Source organism: Ptychodera flava, chromosome 12, assembly GCF_041260155.1.
Source record: "Ptychodera flava strain L36383 chromosome 12, AS_Pfla_20210202, whole genome shotgun sequence".
Lineage (NCBI taxonomy): Eukaryota > Metazoa > Hemichordata > Enteropneusta > Ptychoderidae > Ptychodera > Ptychodera flava.
In genome coordinates, this window is record NC_091939.1 from 16,570,323 (window position 1) to 16,597,094 (window position 26,772).

The 26,772-nt window shown below is 36.9% G+C and overlaps 1 protein-coding gene across 1 annotated transcript in view; it reads left to right on the top strand.

Moving 5' to 3' along the window:
• LOC139145201 (clustered mitochondria protein homolog) overlaps positions 1 to 26,772 on the top strand; it is a 58,390-nt gene that overhangs the window by 13,427 nt on the left and 18,191 nt on the right. The window contains exons 2-18 of the mRNA XM_070716199.1: positions 6,887 to 7,044; positions 8,603 to 8,774; positions 10,871 to 11,020; positions 15,165 to 15,353; positions 15,881 to 15,965; positions 16,368 to 16,493; positions 16,906 to 17,009; positions 17,544 to 17,772; positions 19,294 to 19,396; positions 20,079 to 20,291; positions 20,895 to 21,069; positions 21,623 to 21,728; positions 22,240 to 22,703; positions 24,333 to 24,460; positions 25,335 to 25,412; positions 25,694 to 25,764; positions 26,325 to 26,397. Of these exons, the coding sequence (XP_070572300.1) occupies positions 6,887 to 7,044; positions 8,603 to 8,774; positions 10,871 to 11,020; positions 15,165 to 15,353; positions 15,881 to 15,965; positions 16,368 to 16,493; positions 16,906 to 17,009; positions 17,544 to 17,772; positions 19,294 to 19,396; positions 20,079 to 20,291; positions 20,895 to 21,069; positions 21,623 to 21,728; positions 22,240 to 22,703; positions 24,333 to 24,460; positions 25,335 to 25,412; positions 25,694 to 25,764; positions 26,325 to 26,397 (2,624 nt within the window). The remainder of the gene's footprint in view (positions 1 to 6,886; positions 7,045 to 8,602; positions 8,775 to 10,870; positions 11,021 to 15,164; positions 15,354 to 15,880; positions 15,966 to 16,367; positions 16,494 to 16,905; positions 17,010 to 17,543; positions 17,773 to 19,293; positions 19,397 to 20,078; positions 20,292 to 20,894; positions 21,070 to 21,622; positions 21,729 to 22,239; positions 22,704 to 24,332; positions 24,461 to 25,334; positions 25,413 to 25,693; positions 25,765 to 26,324; positions 26,398 to 26,772) is intronic.

The window sequence follows — 26,772 nt, forward strand, 5'->3', positions numbered from 1 at the left end:
TTGGCCGGATAGCTCTATATCAGGGCTTTTAGAAAATGTATACTTTATTGGGGTTTGGGAAGGTGTTCAATTGAGAAAAAAATAAAAATCTGAAAGTGGCTAAAAGGTATTTAGCTACCTTAAAAGGTGTATAATTATAGGTTATTTAAAAACTACCAGGATTTTTGTACTAGAAATTATGCATCATATGTATTGACCTAGCCTTTTGTAAATACCGTTAACTTCATATTATTTATTATGTAAGTCTGTAATTACTGATTTAACCAGCTCCTCTGAAAATATCTGTGAAAGATATATCATGATTTGTTTTATTGGCGCTGATTTTATTCTACATCACGTGTACACTGCAAATGAGGACATCCAAATTCCATTATTCTATCACAGTTCATAATCTACATCAACATAGAGGTTATCACCAGATCCTTTGCTGACTTCCACTTAGTAATGCGTTCTTATATTGTCAGTATGGTCATCAGTATGGCGTCACTGTTCTCTGTATCGCATGGAAGCTAAAAATACCTAAACTGGAAGACAGTGGCCATGGAACCGCTGGTTTATTTAGGGAAAGGAATTCCCTGGTATAAACCTCGGTGTTTCCAATGTGTTCATCATATTGCAAAGATTTTTTACAAGGAATATTAGGCCTCACTTCAAGATTATGATAGAGATACTTTGATAGATATTCTCTTTTTAAATGCTATACAACAGTGTGATATTATAGTTGTGATACACAAACTTGTTTGTGATGTTTTGGATTGTCATTTTCTTGTGTGACAGTGTCCTTCACAATCATTCAAACCTTTGTACAAAAGTGGCCATTGCAAACACATATTGAATCTTTGACAAAGTGAGTTATTAACTCGAACCTATTTTAATTAACCCTTTCACCCCCAGTTCCCTGTATACAGGTCCAACTTCACCATAGAAAACAATGGATTTGGGACAAACCATGGTGGTGAAAGGTTTAAAATTGTCAGCTAAGTCTGAGAAACCATCAATCTTGGCAATTAAACCAAACAGCCTAGTCTTCATGCATAGTCCCTATCCCATCTTCCTGCTTTCAAACTTTCACATAATCATGCTGTTCTCCAAGGCAAAGATAGAATTCTTCACAGAGAAAGAGACAGGCAGGGTTGCACATGTTGCAAATTGCCCTTTAGTCTGCAAAGATAGCATCACCATTATCATCCATGCCACTGACCGTAGTAAAGATGTCCAATAGAAATCACCGCCATGTGTTGCGGTTTTGTAGTACACAACTCCGATGGGTCTCTTTTCATTATCTTACTCAGCAGTAAAACCCAACATATCCCAAACACAATGCCAAAGTTTATGTCAAAGCTTGTCCATTACAGGTAATTAGCGGCCTGAACCTTGAAAAAAAAATTGGAACAGTTCACAGAGAGTGTAGCCTGGTCATGGTTTGACCCCTGGGACAAGGTTCACTGTGGCTTTAATGAAATGATAATCTCCCAGTAACACGTTTGAAGTGATATCATATCTCAGGGCCCCCTTGGTTTAGCTATCACCTTTATGACCTTTCACCTTAGATTGGATCAAGCCATTCACCTTGGCACAGTGTGATAATCTGATACAAATCAGCGTAATGGGTTCCAACTTGACTGCAACTCACTGCAAAATATCATCTGTTAAGAAATGAATTATTAATGTATTTGTACATACAAATGACTGATCAACCGACGACCTTTATTTTGCGATTTTTGCCATAGCAACAAATCAATGATTAACCTACTTGTCAGTGAACCATCAATATTTTCAACTTTATCATATGACCAATTTAAATTATGATCATGTATGAATGTGCGTTTCCAAAATAAGTTTTAGATTTGCAGATATCCTACTTTATGTACCAATGAGTATTTACTAGAAGTTTGGAGCTACATGGTATGTCACCCTGACTTAGCCAAATGGCCCGTAGCATATAGCAACAACTCCACAATACTCTCCTTAGAATGATATATTTGTTCTTTGCATCTTCACTTGACATATTTATCTTATGTTAACCTAATAATAGTCTGATAGTTGCCCACTTTTTTCCAAAGGTGAGATACTTTCTATCAAACAACATGAAAAGAGGATAATTATGATAAAAGGTCACCAGTGTATAGTAAGGAAAATAAAATACCACTGTTGGTAGAGAAATGTGTTCAAGACCAGTAGCTTTGAATAATTATCTCCAAGTAGGGTTCATAGAGAGAGCAACTTGCTGCTGATATGGATAAAGAGCTATTTCTGGTGGCTTCAGTGTGATATGTTGTGTACCTGCGTTAGATTGCAAGACTAGAAACAGAATAGAGCCTATCGTGCAGTTTTGTTATCCTTGAGTTTACACTGAAGCTGTGAAAGCACCAGAAAGTAAATGTCACTGTAACTAGATCAAGTGATATCCTCAATGAGCAGGATATCACAGCTTGTTGAGCATGATGTCACAGCTTCTAAAGCATAACGTTACGGCTACTAGAGCATGATGTCATAGCTTACACAGTTACTAGAGCATGGTGGCACAGCCGCAATAGCATAATGTCACAGCTGCAAGAGCATAATGTCACAACTCCTAGAGCATATTATAATGTCACAGCTTCTAGAGCACATTATAATGTCACAGCTTCTAGAGCACATTATAATGTCACAGCTTCTAGAACATGATGTCACAGCTTCTAGAGCATATTATAATGTCACAGCTTCTAGAGCATATTATAATGTCACAGCTTCTAGAGCATGATGTCACAGCTTCTAGAACATGATGTCACAGCTTCTAGAGCATATTATAATGTCACAGCTTCTAGAGCACATTATAATGTCACAGCTTCTAGAACATGATGTCACAGCTTCTAGAGCATATTATAATGTCACAGCTTCTAGAGCATATTATAATGTCACAGCTTCTAGAGCATATTATAATGTCACAGCTTCTAGAGCATGATGTCACAGCTACTAAAGCATGATGTCACAGCTCCTAGAGCATATTATAATGTCACAGCTCCTAGAGCATATTATAATGTCACAGCTTCTAGAGCATATTATAATGTCACAGCTTCTAGAGCATATTATAATGTCACAGCTTCTAGAACATGATGTCACAGTTTCTAGAACATGATGTCACAGCTTCTAGAGCATATTGTAATGTCACAGCTTCTAGAACATGATGTCACAGCTTCTAGAGCATATTATAATGTCACAGCTTCTAGAGCATATTATAATGTCACAGCTTCTAGAACATGATGTCACAGCTTCTGGAGCATATTATAATGTCACAGCTTCTGGAGCATATTATAATGTCACAGCTTCTAGAACATGATGTCACAGCTTCTAGAGCATATTATAATGTCACAGCTTCTAGAGCAAGGTGTCACAGCTTTTAGAACATGTCACAGCTTTTAGAGTACGATATCACAGCTCATAGAGCATGTCGTTACAGCTGCTAGAGTTGGTTATCACAGCTATACATACAGAATACATCATGGCTTTCAGAGCATGATGATGTTGCTGTTTCTCAGACTGGAATATTTCATATGGTTACAGGAGTGCACGTAGGATATCAAAACCGGTACATGATAATATTACAAATCAGAAACTGATTTACAAGGAAAGATTTCAAGTTAGGCTGCTTTATAAGGACAACCAAATTGTTATGATTATACTTTGCCTTGGTGGCAAAAAACTGCCTTAGGTTTTAATTGAGTTATAGTGTTTGTAGGTTTTGTCCAATTGTTGCCTGTAACAGTGTAATATTCAGAGTATAAAATTTGTGCAGATTCTGTTTTGGTATGTGTGGAGGGGGGCTTGCTTTGTAACATTTTAGACCCTGGTCCCGAGAAAATGTCATTATAATCATAACATTCTAAAAACATGACAGTAAACAATTTTCTTACTTATGGGTTGATAATGACCTTTAGATGTAGAAAAGTAAGAGAAGGTGAACATCTTTTGTGTCAGGGTTATGAGCAAATAATGGTTATAACAAATCTTTCAATCTGTTGAAGAGGACAGGATATCTTAGTAGTTCACCTTTAATGAAAAAGTCAGGGTTTTTGGTGAAGTCTTGAAAACATAAACTGGTAGGGTTGGACAAAATTCTTTAGAGCTCTTCACAGATTGTGTCGTAAACTTCAAAGGTCAAAAGTCAACAAGTATGAACAGAAAAAGGATTTCACTTATTCTAAGAGCAGGGAAAAAAACACCATACTCTACCTATCCCTCTTGGGTAGAGTCATTCCCTATACCACTTCAGTTCTGTTAAAAGCGTGATCTGGTAAATATTTGGTGTTTTTTATTAAGTTCATTTTAATGAAATTTGCCAGGGCTTGTTTTTATACAAGTTCCCTGGGTCTGACAGACAGGGACGCATACTGTACAAGATGTGATTGTTGTAACTCAGACAGTGTAGTGGTCACAACAATGTGTTCTGTGTTCAGACTTCATCTTGTACACTTAATATGACCATACTCTTTTTCCAGAAACGAAATCAGCTGATGAAGAAGTATATATATATCTACATCAGTTTGTCACAAAAGTCAACTATTTTAGCAGGTACTGTCTAAATGTGACTCTGACAACTGCTGAAAATACATAGCTGTTGAAAGAGGATCTTTGTTCTGTTATTTGGATCTCTCCTATCAAAATATTAATTATTATTGTACCAATTTGAATATGAAAACCTGTATTATTGCTATTGAATGTTCCCTAAATTCAGATAGTTGCTTTGAAACTAAGTCTCAACCCATGCTAAGCCTTGTGAATGATAGGTCTATATGATCTTCAAGATTTCAATATATGCTATGTCATCTTAATCAAAAATTTATAAAAAATCCAGCTATCAATTAATCATCTGCGAAATTTTTCTAATTCTGTCTCACTCGATCATTTGTTCAACTTTTATATATTTTTTTTTCATTCACTTGCAATCCATCACTGCTAATGAAATATCAGGATGAAGAGAAATTAAAAGTCAATGAATGGAGTTATGTCGACAAGACCCTGTCATAGAGTGACATTTCATGGCATTCTTGAGATTATCTTTTTCCCCTGTAGTGAATATTTTCATGAATGTCGTTTGATGTTGAATTCCTGTGTCAGTAGGGGATGTAGGCTGGAAATTTCCAAACACCATATGTAAAGGCCTGTCCATGTATCAATTTAGGAATCTTCGGATTAGTTCAATATTGTTTGAATCCTCAATAATGTCATTTGAATTCTCAGTTCATGATTTGAATTCTCTGTTATATCGTTTGAATTTACAGTTATAACGTTTGAATTCTCAATTTCAATGGTAAGTGTTCTCATGGTGTCTGTCTGTACATGTTCTCTGCATCATTGATAAATATATTTCCAAATTTAACTAACAGTTAGAGTCCATGCCCACAAACCAATAAATGAATTATGCAAATATTACAAGCATGTCAGGTTAACGGTTGCAGATGATATGAACAACTTGACTTAATGAAACAAAAACAATATGCACATGAACTTTCTCATGAATTAAAGAAAATACATACATACAACATATGAAAACTATCTGATGTAACTTTATGTACAAGTAAAAGTTGACATTAATGTGACAAGGAGCCCCCCAGCCCTGTTTGTTGAAGGGCAATTTTTTTGCGCCCAAAGTTTGGAGTTTCATTAAATTTTACTTGTTCCATAAAAGCTGGCACTTCCTTGAATACAGTGTACACTTTCACCATTTCCATAGGTACACAATATACAGACTTTCACATACACTCATATGTATTTGTAGTTACTATAATGAATAATTAATGTATTTTGGGGAAAATCTTGGAGTTATTAGAAATAGGTGGTCTTACTTTTATGAATTGAGTTCTCGCTGTTGTCTGTGATTTTCATATGTATCCAATTGTCGCAGGCACAAATGTGAGTCAAATCACAACATGCAACACTGTGAAGTTGTATGGAAGTCATGTGATAAAAAATATAATTTCCAAAGCTATTCATCATCAGTTTCTTTGGATATACTGGTACTGAGCATCTCAAATGTAAATCCAATGTTCACTTTGTCTTGCCATCAAAAATGTCCCTGACCAAGGCTTAACTTGGAAACTTGAAAAACAACATGATATGAATCAAGTTAATAGGTTGATAACAGAAATCTTGCCTTTCTTGTAGATTTTTATCTCCTTGACAACAGTCATCACCGGACATACAAGTAGATTAAAATGTTGAAGTTGCTAACAGACTGGTTATGTATGGCTCATGGAAGGTTACTTCAAAATTATCAACCATAATGTTCATGAAGTTTTTTAAGTTCACACACATCACCAAACATTTAGGCATTAGTAACACACTATGAACACCAAAGCCTACATAATTCATTTGTACTGGTGTTGCCCGTCTTGACACAGACTTTTCTTTTAGGGTAGAATGCGCCTCAAGGACAGATATTCAGACTCTCGAACTTTCAAAATTTTCTTTTGATCTACCGCACAGGATGTGGGGCTCAGTTTAAAGCTCTTGGAGTAAAGAAAAATTTTAACCCTCTATAATTGATTTTTGAAAATTTTATCTTTCTCCATAGAGTATAAAACATCAGGTTGGCAGCCATTTTGAATTTCAAATATTGGTAAATTTTAGGTAATTATTTTTTCTAGTACCAAACTTTATGTGATAACCCCTGATTTTTATTCTTGATTTGGCGAGAGAAAGTTAGAAAGTTTCATTATAGAAAATTTGAGCAAAAGTTTAAGTCTTTGAACTTTCAAGGCACATGTGACCTCAAGTTGAACCAGTGTCAAAATGTGCATTTATCATGCACAAAACATACATTGACTACATATGTAGACTATGTGTAAAACTACATATATTGTTCTTGTGGTTTCTAACATTGATTTGTTTTGTTTTTATTCATCAGACGATAAAGGAGACAAAGATGCGTCATCTTGTTGCTCGGATAAGGACACAAAGGATTGTTGTGAGAAAACTCAAAACAAACCAGAAAATGTTTTACTCAGTGACAAATTTTTCACAGTCAAGATAGTACCGCCAGGATGTGATCCATTTGAATTGCAGGTCAGTTTCTTTTTCCGTCAGAAACTTGAGACAAGGTTGTTCAGTGGTGGTAGGTTGCTTAAATTGCCCAATAATTTATACTTCTTTTGTGAAGTGTTGACAGTCCATTGTGTTAGCATTGACTTTTCTTTTGTGTTTCTGCAGTTGAAGGGATATCATTGTTCCAAAGTGATATTGTGGACAAGCTGTTAGAGGCATTGCTGACTGACTTGTAATAGATAGGTAAACTGAGAGATACAGCCCTGAAAAAGCATTTCGCAAACCATACCCTTTTAAATTCTGCTGTTGTAAATAAGTAAAAATTTTCAAACCTTTTTCGAGCAAATGCTGTTAAATTGAAGTAAATGTGATTTTACAAAAAGGTAAATCAATAATGATAAAAATTATATTAATACTACCAGTATTATATAAATATGATTGTCAAAAGGTTAATGCCTGCATCCCGAATCGTATGAAAAACAAGGAAAACAGATTTTACCATAGGAATCAAAGCAAAGGAATTGTGTGTTTCTGTGAATTGTAGTTGTGCTTGCTCTTTCATATTCACACCATAGCGGTGGTCTCAATCTTAACTTTTACAATTAATTTAAGTGAGAGTGAAGTAATCAGCTGAAAGTCTGGCTTTAGAATGTTTGGATTACCGACAGCAGTTGTCGAATGCTGCATGATCTTTTGTCATTCAAAATGTTATTAGATTATCTTCATCTGGCGGACAACTGACTGTTCAAGCTTTGCGTTGGTTGACTCACTGATGCTATGTCTGCATGCTAATTCTGAGGTCACAGTGCAGTGTAGGATATCTGTACACAGAGATACAGTTACTATGTAAAGTCAGACATGTCTATAGGAGCGTGAATTTTGTGCCAAGGAATACTGCAGAGAGCTGTTACCTCCCCTATACTATAGTATAAGATCAGTCCTTGGGCTTCCAGTAGCAGAATGTGTAATTACTGTACTCGATGATAGCTTGTGTCATTTACATGTTTTCCTAATGATTGCTGTTGCCCTCGGATTTCTCGCTGGAATCATGCATGCAAGGCTTTTCAATAAGGTCCATGTTTCCATGGTCACCAAGAGAAATATAATGCCAGGACATTTCATTCATGAAATGAATGAATGAATTAATAAAGATTGAAAGTCTAGTCAGTGGAAAAACAAGCTCTCAGATGTTCAATTATTGACTCACAAATGTGAACAGTTAAATTTCATTTTGTGCATTTGTTCTTATCTGGTCAAGCTGGCTAAAACCAATAAAATATAGTACATCCTGCCTAATATCATTTGACAAATTTTGAATGTTGTGCGTGAGATTTTTGAACTCAACTAGTTGATTAGCAAAAAAAAACATGTAAACATCATGATCTTCACTATACTGACTGGTTTTCCATGGACATACATACTGTAAACATGTTGCTTTTTTTAGTGACCAGACCTGCTCGTGATTGTTACATCGATCTTTCAGAAAACATGATTTTTTTTGCCGGCAGACAATGACTCAGCCTTTCCAAATAAAACTAAATCTCAAAGATTTTTTTTTTTTTTTTTCATTTTAATATAGGTTGGTTCACAGGAGATGGTACATGAGCTTCATCAGTTGTTGATGGACAAGGAAGAAACATGCCACAGGACATGTTTCACTCTCCAAATGGATGGCAATGTCCTGGATAACTTCACGGAGTTGCGGAATATAGAGGGCCTGACGGACGGCTCCGTGATCAAAGTTGTCGAAGGTGAGTCATGTTTTAGAGGAGCAATTCAGGCCAAGGAACTCCTCTTGTCTGGATGCTTGTGAGCTTTGATGGACATGACAGGAACAGAGCTAGTTGTAACTAAAATGTGACACCATACGTAGGAAATCCCATGGCCTTCGTAAAGCAATAAAATTCTGTTTTATGTGGTTACTTCTACAGGATCAAATACAGTGGTCATAAAATTGGATCATTAATGAAATGTTCTCTGCAGTACCTTCTCTGACTGTTCTGTTCTGATCATTGTCTTCATTTTCCAATGCAATCAAAATATTCTCAGTGATTTGTCTAAATTTCATTATTGTTTCCCAACATTAGCAACAAATTATTCCTCAATAAAGATGTTTACTTTATAGCTTTTTACCCTCCATGGCTGCGGTACATGTTGTCATGAATGGGGTTGGATTGTTATAGAGCTATTCGTGCAAGCTTTCAAATAACCCTTTACTGACACCCATTTGTAATGTTTTGGACTAATTTTAGCCTCTCACGTCAACAAATTTATTCCAAAGCATAGAAAGTGGGGATGGTATAAAATTAAAAATGATTGTCTGATAGTTTTTGCAGAATTTTACGGATGTACACACTTATCAAGCATTCCATTTTCTTTAGCACGTGATCTTTTACATCGCTCAATTTTCTTTGCCTGTTGAATATTATAGTTTATAGACTTGACCTCTGACGGCCAGACCAAATAAAACATGCATCTACTTCAAAGTTTATTGGCATCCAAGTCTGCCAGATGACATCGTACATCACTGAAGGACATATTTCATATCCCAATTTAATCATACTACTCAGAAAGATATATGTATGTATGCCACATATTGTACCGACACATTATGTTAAACAAAGAATAGGTAAACATTTCTTATAAAATATTAGAGTCAGTTTCTAGTCAGTTGACAGTCACCACGTGAAATAAGTGTTCATATACATTCACTCTAAGTGATTTATTTGACAGTCTGTGTACGATTACGTCGTTTTGTAGATTCTATGTCTAGACTGAAATCATCGATAAATTTCTTGATATAATCATCTCTTTCACTTTCTTGACACACGCACCACCCACCACTTCTCCACCTCGTTGCAGTCACAAAATGGCTGACACAGATTGACTCATGCTTGCTAAGATTTGGCAGCTTTGTTTATGCTGTTTTATTGCAATTTGCTTTGGCTCTTAGGCTGCATTCACAAATACTGGGGATGGGGCCTAATGGAATTTGAGAGGGGGACCTAAAAGTTCTAGGGGTAGTAGAGAGGGAATTTGATTGGGAGGCAATTCAATGAAAAATTAATGGACAACATATGCAATTTCTTACATATTGCTATGGCTCCTATTGGGCTTCGCGTCTTTTTCAACCAAATGTTATAAGCAGAATTAATGAATGATTGTGTTTTGCAATGTACTGTAATGACCTTTGATTTGTGTTCTTTCCTCCAAATATCACAGAGAGGGCCTGTCCATGCATGTACATGTAGTGAATGTTGTAAAGGGACCAGACAGGGTATCTCACAGTCTAGATCTAAACTTGGTCTCTCTTTCAATATTCACAACAACAGTGCAACAACAGTGCTTTTGGTAGTTCATGCCTAAAAATGAAAGACTTCAAATTTTGATCATACTTTCTTCAAGCAAACTTTCAACCATTCACTTCAAAATCAAGAGTAAAAATCGGGGGCTTCTGCAGTCTTTTACGGAAGTGTATAGTTTGAGTATACACAGCAAAATTATCTTGACTCCCTATCAATTTTTAGTTTATCAGTTGTTTAGGGTTATTGTCAAGGAGACATACCTGATTTAATCATAGTTCATGGCGGGACCATGATCCAATGTGCTTTTTAGCTTTTTTTAAGGTAGAGATATGTGGTATGATGTTTTCACAAACTGTATTTTTATGACCATTTGTTTGTATAATTGGAATATGCAGATAACTTTAATGTGTTTTCACATGTCTCTATAGCCTTTTTCTCAGAATCTAACAATGGGTTCTTTCTCTATGCGAAACTCTTGCATTCCTCATATTTTCAAAGTTTTTCAGATTTTCTTTCACCCCAAGATTTTTGTTGTTTTTCAGAACCGTACACAGTGCGTGAAGCTCGCATCCACGTGCGCCATGTAAGGGACTTGTTGAAGTCGCAGGATCCCATGGACGCGTACAATGGCACAGACTTGCAGTCCCTTAGTTTCCTGAGTGCTGTAATTATAAGCGGCAATGAGAACCAGGGTAGGTTGAACCTGTGTAATTCAAAAGGTCAGAGGTCAATTATGTATCTTCAAAAGGTCAGCATTTGACAAATGTTATCCAAAAGGTCAAGGTTCAGACATATTTTCTATCATCCACCTGAGATTAAGCAAATATTTTCGTCTTTTTCCGTCATTCATAATGTAAATTTGGTCCAGAGCCAGAAGCTTGTTTTCATTGCTTTATTAAAGTGAAACCATTTTTCAGAGAAAACGATGAAGTAAGAAATGATGGCACGCTGAAACTGCCATTTTACAAGTTTATCAAAAATTATGATATGGTCAAATTGGCACATGTTTCTTCCTGAAAGAATGTTTTTTTCAAACTTCAAAAACCAAATTTGGTGCCATTGTGGATGAATTTGGATTGGCCACATTTGAACGAAGTAGACCTTTAGTGGTCTTTGAGACAAGCCAAATATCCCAGGAATGGACAAGGTATAATTTGTATGTCAATGATACAGTTGTATGTGTGTGTACACACATCAACATGATCAGACTTTCATAGTCAAAAGAGACATTGTGTCTACATTACTTGATTGACACGGCAGTCATTTCTGAGTGGTTTGCTGTTACGCAAAAAAATCTTTGTCGACAAAGGCGGTCAGATAAAGGTGACAAAGTGGACTCTACTGCCTGGCTAAGATCCAGATAATGTTTTTGTATTCAGAACTGCACCAAGATTTTGACAGGGGTATGGTTCAGAGTTTAGTACACCAAAGCATATAACGGAAACATTAATTTCAGTGCATTATTCAGCAATTGATAACAAAAAACAATGGCTTTGATTATGGTTGTCTCTTATACATTCAGTCAAAATGACATGGGCATGTTCAAACTCACACAAGCATGCCAGGGGCTGTACAGGATATGATTTATCCACCACACGTCAAAATAAAAACAGAAATTTTGTTTCGCATTGTCTCGCTGGCAAAAGAGCAAACCCCTTTTTACACTCAAGCATAACAACAACCGTATTCCTCCGATTCTAAGACCCCCTTTCAGAACCAAAGATGACGAAAAAGATATGGGGGGTCTAATAAACGGATGTCACAGCGAAATCGAACGGTGAAGTTAATTTATGCTAATTTATGCAATGTTATGTAAATTTTTATGCCAATGAATTTTTGATTCACGCTACAGACAACTCATCTTTGTGATATCGACTCATGGCCATGCTGCGTAGATACTGGCAGTCAAATCTGTACAAGTATAAATTAATGGAGATCCACAAGTCTTGAAATATAACGTATTTGCCATACCTTCTTTTACTAAACAATACGATAGCAATAAATCTTTGTATTTCGTGAATAGATAATCACCACGAAACTTTGTACAACAAGTACGTTCCTCAGCAGCAGCTAGCTCCCCATAGCATGGCCACAAAGGTCAGACAATGAGTAAAGGGAAAGTCCCTGAAGTTCCGCTGGCTGTGATTGGTCAATTTACGCAATAGGTCAAAGGTGTCAGTGCATGAGGTCAAGGTAAAATTCTTTTCAGTGGGATGGTGTCCGTCTGATGTTTTCTATGTACGATTTTCAATTACCGTACTCCTTAAAATAAACGATCAATTACACGTCGTGAGTTTTATTATTTTGCTCCTAGTTTCAAAAAGTCTAACCGTATCTCGAAACGAAATGTGATCTTACAAACAGGCAGGCTCAAATAGGTAAAGTGTTGAGGCATCGGCTGACCGAGACGAAAGATTGCTGCGCCAATCTGCTTTATATTTGATGTGTTGATTTTTTGGCAATTCACCCTAAAGTTTTTTTATTACTTGTATCGATGACCGAAATGTCTCCTGATGTGGAATTCAGTCATCTATGATCAACTGTTCGGAATGCACGTTTTTGTTCTAACTGTGAGTGTATGAAGCTTATGAAGTTGGGTATTTTTCCCTCGCAAGACTTCGAAAGCGTGCATAACCATAATCTTGAAAATCTGTTACACTATCGTTCTACTCATTGCTGGGACTAGTTCAGGAAAGGACACAAACAAATGCCGTTCAAACAATAAATACCTTCATTATATGAGAAAAACTACAAAATTGATGAAACATAAACGGAAGAAATTCAAAGAATTTCAGTTCATGCGCGGAAAAAACTTTGGATATCGCGTTTCGTTTGTCAACACAATAATTGCCCTCTTCATCTAAGTCAAACCAGTCGAAGTCGATATCGTCGTCATTAAGTCTTTTTGAAAAATTTTACGATGCCAATGATATTTCTATTTTCACTGGTTGCTTATACGGTAAAGTTGAACGTAAGAGAAAACTTGCAGCGCTTTCACAATGATCACAAAAGAAAACTTACGTGATAGAAAACTGTTGAAAAAATCTTTTTATACTTTAATGGTAAATTTGAACGTAAGAGAAAACGTGCAGCTATTCACAATGATCACAAAAGATACCTTACCTGATAGAAAACTGTTGAAAAATCTTTATAAGCACACCATTTAAAGAGCAACTTTTCATGTGCCGTAGTCTTTTGCCTCAGTAGTATGAAAACGAAAGTGTAAAAGTTGAGCGAAGCAAGTTCAAAGCTCGTGTCATTCACACGTCCCAAATTTTCTATTGATAACGGCAACAAAGGATTTCCCGACATCGTTACAAGATCCTATAAAAATGCGTCGATTTATCGTAGACTTTATTTTCTGAAAAGTCATAGACAGTGCACGGTCGTCATGGGCAAGAAAAAGTAATTATTAAAAACATTCTCGCTGTCGGCATGCCTAACTACCGTCGCAATCAGCTAGAACTTGGTTTGCCGTATGAACTTCGCCGAGATACAGACAACATACACGATCGAAATGCTGTAGCCGTTGTTCAAGATGGTTGCAAAGTTGAAAGTTTGAAGCGAGATGCAGCACTCAAACCGGGCACGGTTACTTTAGAATATCATCGATCGTGACGTGTCAGTCAACAAAATACTACTTGAAGGCAAAGAAGAAAGCATTCATCCATTCTCCAAGAGTTGGCATGGCAGAGAAATGTCACGTCGGTGTTTTGGCAAATAATGCGGCTGTACCTCTGCTAAAGCAATCAGTCCGATGTACTGTTTTCACCGTACATATTCACTAAAACAGACAAAATCATGCCGCTGACCAAAAAAATGAAACTGTCCTTTTAAGGGCCACAACAGTCTCCAAAAAGAGACTACTGATACCCAAACTTTTTTGTGTTTGTATGAGTGTAAATTGTGTTTGTTTGATCGTGATGAAATGAGCGAATCGTACTTGATCGACAAGTCCGAAAACCCGACGATCCTAAATGTTCATTTCATGGTAGCCAAATTGCATCGAAATGTTCGATTCGTACATAATCAGATGTTGAAAAATCTGCTTATTTTGATGGTAGCAAAATGACAGTAACGAAAAGACGATATTGTACTAGATCGAGACGCTAAAAAATCTTTATATTTTATATTGTTCATTTAGGTAGTGAAATCCAAGTGTAGTTTTATCGCCGGGAAATTATAGAACTGTTCCCGATTGACATGTTCCAAACCCCAACAATAGTGTGCGTGTGTGTAAGGTTGATACTTCACTTTGACACTTGTTTGTGACTTTGATAAGCAGCGTAGGTGTTGTGGATATTCTGGTCTCATTACATGACAATGGCTCTATTGTTCCAGTCAAAATTCGGGTGTACCCCCCTGGGGGGTCTTATAAACGAACTAACAGCTAATTACGAATTGATAAAATAATCCTGGGGGTCTTATAAACGGGCGGGGTCTTAGAATCGGAGGAATACGTTATATGTAACTTCCTAACATTAAACATGGTTTCCTAAGAATCGGACTGGCAAGATGTATAAAATGAATCAAAAATTCACCCAAGAGTGCATTTTTTTTCACAATATTTATAAGAAGACACAATTCAGGTATCCTTGAAGAAAGAATGATAATATGATCCAGTGAAAAAATTGTCTGCAGTGTTAGTATTCTTTGGCATTAGTTGTCAGCAGCCTGTGAATCTGATGGTATTTCCCTTGAAGGAGAAGATCGTCTTTTATTGATAATTGTAATAAAAGTATTAATGATTTAGAAACTATTTTTGATTACTTTCTTTCCAGACAAATTTTTATTTCACTCAGTTAACACAGAGTGTTGTGGCTTCTCTCTTCAAAGGACGAAACAAAAAAACTGGGGAGCGTGACTCAGTGGACTGCACTCCACCAGACAACATCATGCCAGACAGTGGAGAGCGCCCTCTATTGCCACTAAACCCGCTGGTCAAGGAGCCAAAACCTCCATCCTGCGTTCAAATATTTACAACAAGTGGATGGAATCCACCTCCAGGAAATAGGAAAATGCATGGTTAGTGCAGAAAATTTTGAAATGACGTGACAGAAACTTTGTGAACACCTTGAATTTGTATCAGTTTTATTCTGGATGTTTGCAAAAATAATACAGAGAGATCAGAAAAATTAATAGTGTTTCAGATTCACGTTGATATGGAAATTAACTCTGGTCAGTCAGTGCACACATGCACAGGAACACAGAATGAGACTCACACATTTTTACATGAAACAAGTCACTGGTAACCTCTGTGAAGACAGTCTTCATGGAGTTTGAAAGAAAATCATAGTGATAAAGTCATGGGCTTTTGGCTTTTTTTGATCATGTACAGCCAGCCAAACTGTCAATCCATCTAGGAAAAAACTAAGTCAGATTTTGGTGAAGCTCTGTAGCATTGTTTTTCACAAAATGCTGTAAGAACAATAGTGTTGTTAAAAATCAGCCCACCAGCTGACTCTTTGCAGTCACAGAGAAGTTGTTTTAAGTTCACTCTTCCAGAGACCAGCAACTCACAAAGTTCACTGTATGTCTTCCCCACACCACAGGTGACTTGATGTATTTGTACATAGTGACCGTTGAAAACAATGCATACCACATCACAGCATCCACCAGGGGATTTTACATAAACAGGTAAAGTAAGAGAGTGCTGTTTTGTCAGGGGGAATATCAACTCTCAGCAAATTTGATAATGACGAAAAAATAAAGTTTCTGGTATGAAATAAAACAAGGTACACATAATGAATATTTTTGGAGTCACTGTAGGCATTGCCTATAGTGTCAATGGTATGAAGTATGAATGTACATGCAACAAGAAAGCCTCACAGACTTTTAGGAAATTTCTCATGCAGATATTTTCACTGTGTTCATGCTCACAAAGAAAGTTAGAAGTGGAGTCAGTAGTGATGGCTTAACTTCTTGGGGAAATTCACCCATGGAACATCAGTTTAGGAGATAATTTGACTACATTATAAACGATTCGTTTGCTAGATGGAATTATCGTTCATGACGCAGCATTTTTTCTCTTTGATCCAGGTCAACATTAGAGACCTTTGACCCCAAGGCGGCAGAACAGAAAAACCTATCGCACTCTCTCATTGAATTGCTCCAGAAAGTGAGCCCTGCGTTTAAAAGAAATTTTGCTCAGATGCTGAAAAAGAGGTATGTATGTCCTACACTGGCAACTGTCACGGTGTTTGCCCAACTGCACCAATGCGATGTCATTGAAAAATCTGTCTGCAAAGATACATGCAACTTGGCATAGATTGACAGAATCATCAAATATAGTATCACACATATATATCATCAGTTCCATTTGATTGTGAATTTTTGTAAAATATATGATATAAAACCTCAATATCAAATCAAGCTGGCAATGTGTACCTATCCCTTGTGACTTTAATGCTTAGAACTTGCATACAAGCATACTTACCACCCCTGTATTTAAGTACTAGGATCCAAGTATACCTCAAATTCAAAGCACACAATGACCTCACATTGAGACTAGAACTGTGACCTTTTTCTTAACCCATATCTGTAACTTTATGTGGTTCACACTGTCCATATCTTCCAGAGCTCTAAGACATCCTTTAGAGAGAGTGTTGGTACCCTTTCAAGTCTACACATGGACGTCACCTCAGATAGATCACACGATAGACTCAATCAGAGCAGAGGATGGTAAGTGGATGGTCAGTTTTTGATGTGTGTGCATCAGTTTGGTAATAGAGTTTGGATACCCAGTAACCATATCAACCAGAACCGTAGTTTTTTCCTAGAACACTAACTTGAACCAGGTTATTGTAAATTGGTTGATTCTTATTTTTGACATTTGCTATGTGAATTATTGAAGATGAAGTGGAAATGATAATTCTATTACACAATTTACCTTCAATACAACAATAGCCTTATTGTTCCTACCCAAAGACGAACCTACTGAAGAATCTCTCTCACTTGTCCTTAGTCATATATTAGCTTTTCTAATCTTTTTATTAACAGCAAAAGAATTCATTTTCCACCAAAGGTGTGATGAAATCAAATATAAAAACATTCCAAGTGTATTGAATGTTAGGTCACATAATAATAATTATGTACGGCTAGACTGCCTTGCAATTTCAGCCCCCATTTTCACGTCACATACATCCATTATCTTTATATACAATGCTGTGGCTGTATAAACTTTGAACTGTAGCGAGTATTATACTTTGATCACAGCCTACAACTCCAGGCTTGGTTATGAAGAACACATCCCTGGACAGACCAGAGACTGGAACGAAGAACTGCAGACTACGCATGATTTGCCGCGGAAGACGTTACAGGAGAGAATCGTCCGTGAGAGGGCGATGTTCAAAGTACAGAGTGACTTTGTACAGGCAGCCATCAGGGGTGCCATGGCCGTCATCGATGGTAATATCATGGCCATCAACCCAGGTGAAGATTCTAAGTAAGTCATAAGGAAGAGAGAATTACCTTTTTAGAAATTTTGACATTGAGTGAGATTTTGACCTCAAGGTCACAGTAATTTAGGCTCCTGTGTCTTCGGCCACTTTCTTTTCACATTTGGGAGAGATACCAAGACCAAGAACAAAGGCTTAAATGTCAAATACACTAAAAGATAGTGCAGACAGAATCACAACTTGAATTGATATTGAATTTTGACACGGACAATGTTTGGTATGTTGTGCCTTGAAAGTAAAAGACTTAAACTTTTGCTCAAACTTTCCTCGATGAAACTTTTAATCATTCTCTCACCAAATAAAGAACAGATATTAAGGGTCACTATGCAAAGTTTGGTGAAAGAGAAACAAATGACAGAACATTCACCAAGATTTTAAGTCCAAAAACACCACCAGCCCTGTTAACCCTATGGATAAATATACAATTTTTGATTTTCGAGATGGTGAAAATTTTTCTTACACCAAGAGCTTAAAAATGAGCCCGGACAAGTGGTAGACCAGAAAGGCATGGGAAAAGTTTGAGTCCAAATATCTGTCCAAATATCTGAGGCACACTCTACCATAATCACTAGGAAACTTAGGGATCATTAATGTTAGGGTAAAGTACATTGCTTGGGGTTAGAATACATAGCTTGACACCCCTAGGAAAACCATTTTAAGTGGCACTCAAATGTGTTTATCCACTAATCTCTACTTGTGTCACAATTCGAGAGGCAGTTTTATCCACCCTCGTTGAACTAATTGTTCTGCATTTATGCAAACATGCTGAGGTTGATTCGCAGGAAAAAAACATTTAGCCGAAAAAATGAAAATTTTGCTTACATGATGATCATTGGACCAGGCAGGAATGTTTCAAATTTTACAAAAATTTACATGTGGGCCTCCCAAAAAAGAAGATACGAAAAGTGCCCACATTGACTGATTTTGTCAGTTAAGTTTTACATGAAATTAGTCATCTATAATGATGCATCATGAGTCTTTAATTTTTTAGACTCATAGATTTTCATTAGGCTAAACAAAAAAAATTGTGCTGTTCCGATAACCCAACCTACCCTATTTTTTACCTGCTGACCCTAAACTTTTTAGAGCTACGTAAACATGGAAGTAAAAAAAGAATGAAAAAACCTGTAAAATCATGCGTTCATTACTTGGCATTTAATTTTTGCTTGAACAAGGATGTCTTTTATGTTTTTTTCCTTTTATATGTATGATATATTTTTCTGGAAATGTTGTAGCCAGTGTTTGACTGCTCTGAACCCCTGAAAAATGCATATTTAAAAATAAAAATATTTTGGAAAAAAAATTCTTTCCAACCTACCTACCCTATTTTTGAAAACCATGTTATCGGAAGAGCATAGTTTATTTTTTGGGGGCCTTATGTTGGGCATCACCACTTCAGTTTATGGGATTTTGTTATTAATAGTCAAAGTTGACCTGTTTATTTCATCAGGAGTTTTTCATAAATTTTCTTTCATGTAACTCTCGTAACCCAATTTTTGCCGTTTCAGGATGCAGATGTATATATGGAATAATATTTTCTTCAGTCTGGGTTTTGATGTCCGTGATCATTACAAGGACTATGGCGGCGACCATGCTGCCTTTGTTGCACCAGTAAGTCATGTAGTCTCTGTCGGGTAAAATTGAAAACCTTTACGCTTCTCACATATGGTGCCAAGCAAAGACCCCATGAGCTCCAGAGTCCACTGTTCTCAATCAGGAAATCTAACCATACTTCACTCATTTGTAGTGCTAATTAGAAAGTTACAGCGCAGCCCCAAAACTTATCTCATTGGGCATGTTGTCACTGCTACAAACATGTCCTGAAGTCAGCCTACTCCGAGGTAAATATCACACACAGTCTTCTGTGGAAAAGGAACACTGAAACAGTCATGTAATACACGTGGGTAAATACATGCACAGGAATACATGTGTCTTTTTGCATTTTTGCACAAGTTTCGTTTACATAATTGTCCATTGGAATTTTGGGTTTCACCCATTGAGTTACATCAACAACAAGGATTTGTAGCATCCCAATGTTTTCAATCATAAACCTGGATCTGCACATGTAAACTTTTTGATGATTTATTTGTGATCAGCATACATATATTTTATGCTACAGATACCAAGACTCTAAAATCAAAAGAAATCAGGCAAATTTTGCAATTCATATAATTGTCAGAATTATATGCAGTCTTTTCAATGAAACATGGGCTACCAGTAATATTTGACTGTATTTGCCAACATGTAATAAGACTTGTACAATATTTCTGTCTTTGTCTTCTGTCCATACCAGAGTTGTGATCTCCAGGGTGTCAAGGCCTACAACAACATTGACATTGAAGGGCTTTACACACTGGGCACCGTAGTCATTGATTACCGTGGTTACCGAGTGACCGCCCAGTCAATCATTCCGGGAATTCTGGAGAGAGAACAAGAAGAATCCGTTATCTATGGCTCCATTGATTTTGGAAAGACGGTTGCTACTGATGAAAAATTTGTTGAACTGGTAAGTAAACAATTGTTGGTGCAAACAAACTCTTCCTTAACCATGGCACTCTGACTTTGTGTGTTTTGGTTTTATAGGAGGTAGTTGAAAGTCATGTGATAAAGCAATTAACAAATTATGAGATGTTATGATAAAACGAACATCATTTTTTACAAAAAGGAGATTTGACAGAAACTATATATTTAATGTACATGACGAAGACAATATAACAGTAAAGAAATATGGGAGGAGCTGGTGCAAGGAATTTACACTGTCCCCTTTAAACTGAATCAGTATTATCTGGTGATTCACCGGTTTGGTCCAATCCCTTTGTTTTCCATAGCAAGATTGGACCTCTGCACTGGGAGATGGGGGTGAAAGGGTTAAAGGTATACTGTCACCTGTTCCAATTTTGCCACAGTTACTATGGAAAGAGAAAATCTAACCAATCACAGATTTTAAGCGGATGGTCGCTTTTTAAAAACAGCGCCCTCACAAGGGCATTTTGAATACCAAGGAAAGCCCCTTTAACCATATATGGGCATATTTAGATTACAGGTGATTGTAAACCTTTAAAGCCAGAAACTGACCAGGCATTTCCTCTCTTTGATATTGCAATAACAGCTGCAGAAGTCTGCCCAGCAGTTGAAAATCCTTCCACACAAGGTTCTGAATGAAAAGAATGAGGAAGTTGAACTCTACTCATCCATTGAATGCAAGGGTATCAAGGGCAATGACAAGAGACATTACATACTTGATTTGCTCAGGACGTTCCCGCCAGATCTTCACTACCTTCCAAGTAAGTGTGCCTGTTAACCCTTTGAACCCGGCTCGGACAGAAATTTCCGATAACGTCATAGAGTACCAGGGGGTCAGGGTGCAAAGGGTTAAGCTGATGTCATGTGACAGTCACATGATTGAAATTTAGTGACATGGTGGGTATTGTGTTGTTAGAGCGAGGTCCAGCTCAATGAATATAACATATGGCAACAAACATGTACAAGTCAGAAATTCTCCAGTATAGAAGAAATATATATTCTAAAGTCAAAATTTATGTTTGAAATTATTCATGCACAATCCTATATTAGTTCAAACTTGTTGATTCTCAGACAAAAACCCTGTAACTTATAGATAGATTAGTTTATGAAAAAAAACCCCTCCATTTTACTATCATAACTTTTCATTATAAAGTTCTACTGATTGACGGGATAATGAAATTCACCAGCATTTTGTCATTTTGTCAACACATGCTTCAGCATGCCAATGAAAAGTATCTGGCCATTTTCGAATATTGTGATCAAGAACTCTTTTCAGTGCTGTGTTTACTGTATTAATTCCATTTTTTCTGTCAGTTGAAGGAGAAGAACTAAGTAAAGAGGCCAAGGAGATGGGATATCCCAAAAACCACAGACACAAACTGAGTACTCTGAGGCAGGAACTCATTGAGGCATTTGTAGAGTAAGTTCAGTACTACTTTTCATAACTTAAAAAAATTGCTCTATGTGTGAGGAAAAGATTCTTGTATGTACAAAACAAATTTAATCAAATGTTATCTTTTTTCAGTGTTTTTCATATCAATGATACTTCTCATCAAATTTCAAAAGTTTTCTGTAATTTACCCCTTAGGATTTTAAAAGTAATATGTATACTGTCCTTCATGTTTTAACCAAGCATCATAGCCTTTTGTAACATCATGTCACGTTGTCTCCATCAGAATGTCTGTATGCCACCGTAATAATTAAATAGGGAACAAATGATTACTTCAACCCTCTTACCACCATGGTTTGGGATAAACCTACTGTTATCAATTGTGATTGTGGACCTGTTTGCGTGGAATTGGGGATGAACTGGCAAACAAAGTGGAAGAACCTATCCCAGATGTGTTTTGATATTTCTCAGAGAAATAACAGCACCCAAAACATTTTTACAAAACTCACTTAGTATTATTCAAATTTACGTTTACCTGCAGACAGAGGTATGTGATGTTTGTCCGACATGCAGCGTATTTACTGATGGGCAAACAGCAACAGAAGAAAGATAACAAAACGGACACTGAAACGGAATTGTTGGAAATACAGGATATTCCCATCGATGAGGATGATGAGGAAACAGAAGCTAATATAAAAATAAATTCCACAGATGGAAAATTAGACAATGAATCTGTTCATAAAGAAACAGACGAAAGGACAGAAAACGATAATGTTGAAAATTCTGCCGATTCGGCAGAAAGGACTAAAGAATCTCATGAGGAGAACAATGAAGAGGTTTCTAAGGAGGACAATGTCAAAGACGCTGACAAGGAAAAGACTGTTAATGGGGATGTAAAACCAGTGAACGGAATTGTGGATGAAATTTCATCAGAGAAAGAGAAGACGGAAGTGAGTCCGGAAGTTGAGAAGGCAGTCAAAGTATTGGCAGATTCCATGGATACATGTAAGTTTTATCTTCTTTCTCTTTATTCATTGTATTTATAGATGCAAGATCATTTGTTTGCTTCTGAATCCCAGTTTTGCATATTTATTGTTTCCATGCCAACAGAGGTTTGTCCTTACCTACCAGCAATAACAGCCTTTGCAGTTAGTGTTTATGAAATATGTATCCATATTTTACCGCAATTAAAAAATCCTTATCTACCCCCAAGCAACAGTGATGTTTATAAGAACCAGCTACCAGTAGAAACACCCCCTTAACGTCACCTTTGACCAGCGATAATGCTTTTTGACTACATCATAACACAGTGTGTTTGCACATAATGTAATGCAACCTTTTTAGTTTCGTTCTCTCTCCTATTTCTGTTCACAAATTCTTTCTACGTCTAATTAATGGAGTATTAAGCTCTGAAGATCATATACATTCCAATAGGGCTGTTCATTAATATGCAAAGATAAATATTTGTCAACATTTTTAAATTATGCTACATGCAAGAATGATGAAAATACATCTTACTTAGTGGCGACTACTAGTGTAACAATGAATACTAAAAGGCATATTCACGACTCAGAGTACAAGCTGCAAAAACAGTCATGCATGCAACAGTGATAAAATTTGTCTGCATTTCGAGCAGCAGTGTCCGATGTCACAATCATGCAGCTATATTTAGTAACAAACCTGTAACAGCAAACGGCGCTATTTGGTAGTGGGCAGAGAACTGACAGGTTGATATTATGTTCATTGATGAAAGTTATTTTGTAAATTTGCCTCAAACCAACAAATGTTCTAGGCAGTCATATCAATCAATAGCTTAAACTCATTGTACACCAGGAGATTAGCAAAGTTTATGAAAGATGTTCATATATATATACGACACATTCAGAATCCTTTCACATGTCACAAGTACACAGGACGTACAATGCATTTGTGATCATTTCATCAGTAACACTGTTGTGTTGACTTAGCTTTTCTTTGACAGTGTCAAGGCTGTTGTAAGTACAGACATGCTTTCTTTTACTTTCATACTGCAATATATGTTGTGGATGAGTTGACCAATTCAAGGCACTTCCTCATGACACAAAGAAGTCAATATTCCCAGGAAGTGGAGTCTCAGATTTCTTACAAACTAGATGTGATGACAAACAGAACAACACATCAGAACAATTCTAGAGTACAGATGTTAAGGTAGTATGTGCCTTGAGAGTGAAAGACTAAACGGCTTCTCAATCTTTCCTTATTAATAATGGTACTTTGAACCATTCTCTTACTATATGAACAATAAATAAAAGGGTCACCATGCAAATTTTAGTACTAGAAAAACAAATTACCTGACATGTATCAATATTTGAAATTCAAAATGGCCACCATCCCTGTGTTAACTCGGTGGGTAAAAATACAATTTTCGATATAAAAAAACTAACATGGTTGAATAGTTTTCCATACTCTAAGAGCTTCAAAATGAGCCCTCACAAGGAGATCAGAAAAGAACTCTAAAAATTTAAGCGTCCGAATATCTGTTCCCGAGGCACATTCTACCTAACAGTCACCAACCTTAGGCCAGATTAACCAAACTTTGAAATGCCTTGTCATAGTGTGAGTAATGATTTTTCATGAAATCATTCTTCTTGACAGATGATCAGAACCATCAAGAGATTGTACAGAAAGCTGCTGCTGTCACTGGCTCTTTGAGTGACACAGAATTTGACGTTCGTTTTAACCCCGATGTGTTCTCTCCAGGCGTCAAGCATGTGGAACCAGAGGTGATTGGCCTTTCCAGGGCGCATTGGATCTAAACCCATGTGGGGGTCTGAACCCATGTTGGGGTCTGAACCCACATGGGAGTCTAAACCCATATGGGGGTCTAAACCAATGAGGGGGTCTAAATCCATCTGGGAGTCTAAACCCCATGCTTGGGTCTAAACCCATGTGGGGGTCTGAACCCACGTTGGGGTCTAAACCCATGTGGGGGTCTAAACCCATAGGGGGCTAGACCCACATAGGGGTCTAAACCTATGTGGTGAACTTATCAAACTGTTGTGGTAGTTATGTAAACTCTGTGAGAACCGCAGCTTCTGAACACTTTGATATACAAAACAATCTACCTGCACTTCAAACACTCACAAGTAACCTTTAGTTGTGCTGTCACTAAGACCCTTTCAAAAGTCTTCTTTTTGTTGTGTCCACTTTTTCACAACCTACTTGTCTCAATGTCTTGTTGTGTGTGTGTATTTAACTATTGATCCGCATCTGCTTATTCGTCAAAGTCAACACACAGATCCCGAAAAATGTATTAGATATTTCACACCAGTGACCAAATATATGACAGTGGTGGAACAGATATGAATTCAATGATGTAGGCACAAATTACAATTTAGTTCAAAGTTCAAAATGTAAATCAAAATTAAGAAAGGTATCATCATGACTATTAAGATATCATGTCAAGTACATCTTTATATTCTAATTCTGATTGGACTGTAATATCTTTTCATAGATGTGATCTGAATTTGTTAAATTTCACATAAAGTTAAATATTACACATCTAATATACCATACTGTCTCCTGCACACACTTGTCACTATTCACGCACCAAGAAGGTAAACCAAAAGACTATCAACTTTTCCCATCCTTTCACAGAATGATTACTTCAGAAGACAAAAACAGGTTATCAAGGACGCTGCACATTTCCTTATAACTCACCAAATTCCATTACTGGTAAGTCCCCGCATTTTGCAAGTCAAAAACAAAATCCCTCACTTAATGTTGTGGTACTGTGTCATTAAGCTAAGTACTGTTAGTCCTCGCTGAACAAAGTCTGGAAGGGGACTCATATTTTGAATTCATCCGTGCCTTTATGTTGCCATCTTGAGCCATGGCTGGCCCAAACTCATCGTTATCATTGTTTTCAATGGGGATTGTGGGCCTGATAACAGGGAATTTGGAACAGGTTAATCTTTGGACAGATATCCTGACACAGTCTGTTATTTATGTTTCAGGTGAAGGATTGCCATGAACATAATATTGCACCCATTGATGGCCTGTCCTTGTCGGAAATTATGCATCAGAGGTGAGTGCTGCTAACTTTGTTTCTAGAGAGAAGTAAGTTTAAAGACACAAATGCCACTGGTCAAAACTCAAGTGATGTGGAAGCCATCATATGATTCAAGCGTCATAGAAGTATTTAGTTTAGCAGGGCAGAGAAGATATATTGCCAACAGTACCAGGTGCCTTTTTGAAGTCAAATCTAGAATTATAGCTAATTGCACTTCACCAGTCCATACTCAGCATAGTACAGTAGCATGTATAGTATCATAGGTTTATGCTATAGACTCCAGCTCAGTATTTGACAGATTTTCCAATAACCGAATTCTGAAGGCACAAGACTTAGGCCAATTCTTACTTTTGAAGTTTTTCTGCCAAGTTAGCAAAATTACAGTCCAAAGTGACACATGTAAGTGTTGAAGGGCTGTGAAAACATGGAATGCAACTTGATTTTTCATGTCATACTATTTATGCCCCGATATACAATGACCCATGCTTTCCGTACCTTTCCTGTCTTGATATATACAATATTGATATATGAATCACTGCTGTTTCTTTGACGTTGTCTGTGCTCTCAATCACCAGGGGAATAAACATTCGCTATCTGGGAAAAGTTGCAGAGCTAGCAGCCAAGGCACCAACATTGAGCTACCTCTATGTAAGTGGAAAACACCCTGTACATCATGTAGACAGCTACTGTTAGTAGTAAAAGTAGTCTGTAACCTAGAATTGCAGATACCACTGAGCTGCTTAGTGTTCTACAATGTAATGCCCGGTTTTGGGAAAGCTTTGTCTTCTCAAGATTGTTTTTTTCATACCAAGAATGCTGTACCTGATGACCTATTTTCCCTTCATGTAAATTGAGCAATTAAAACAAAAATCAAAAATTCTTGCAAATAGTATTGACCACATACATAAATGTCACAACCTTCATAAGTTAACATTTTGAACTCTTACTCTTCAATGGTAACCTATGATATGTGCACATTGCCAACTGAACAGTTTGAAGGGCCAACCCCTTCAGCACAATGGT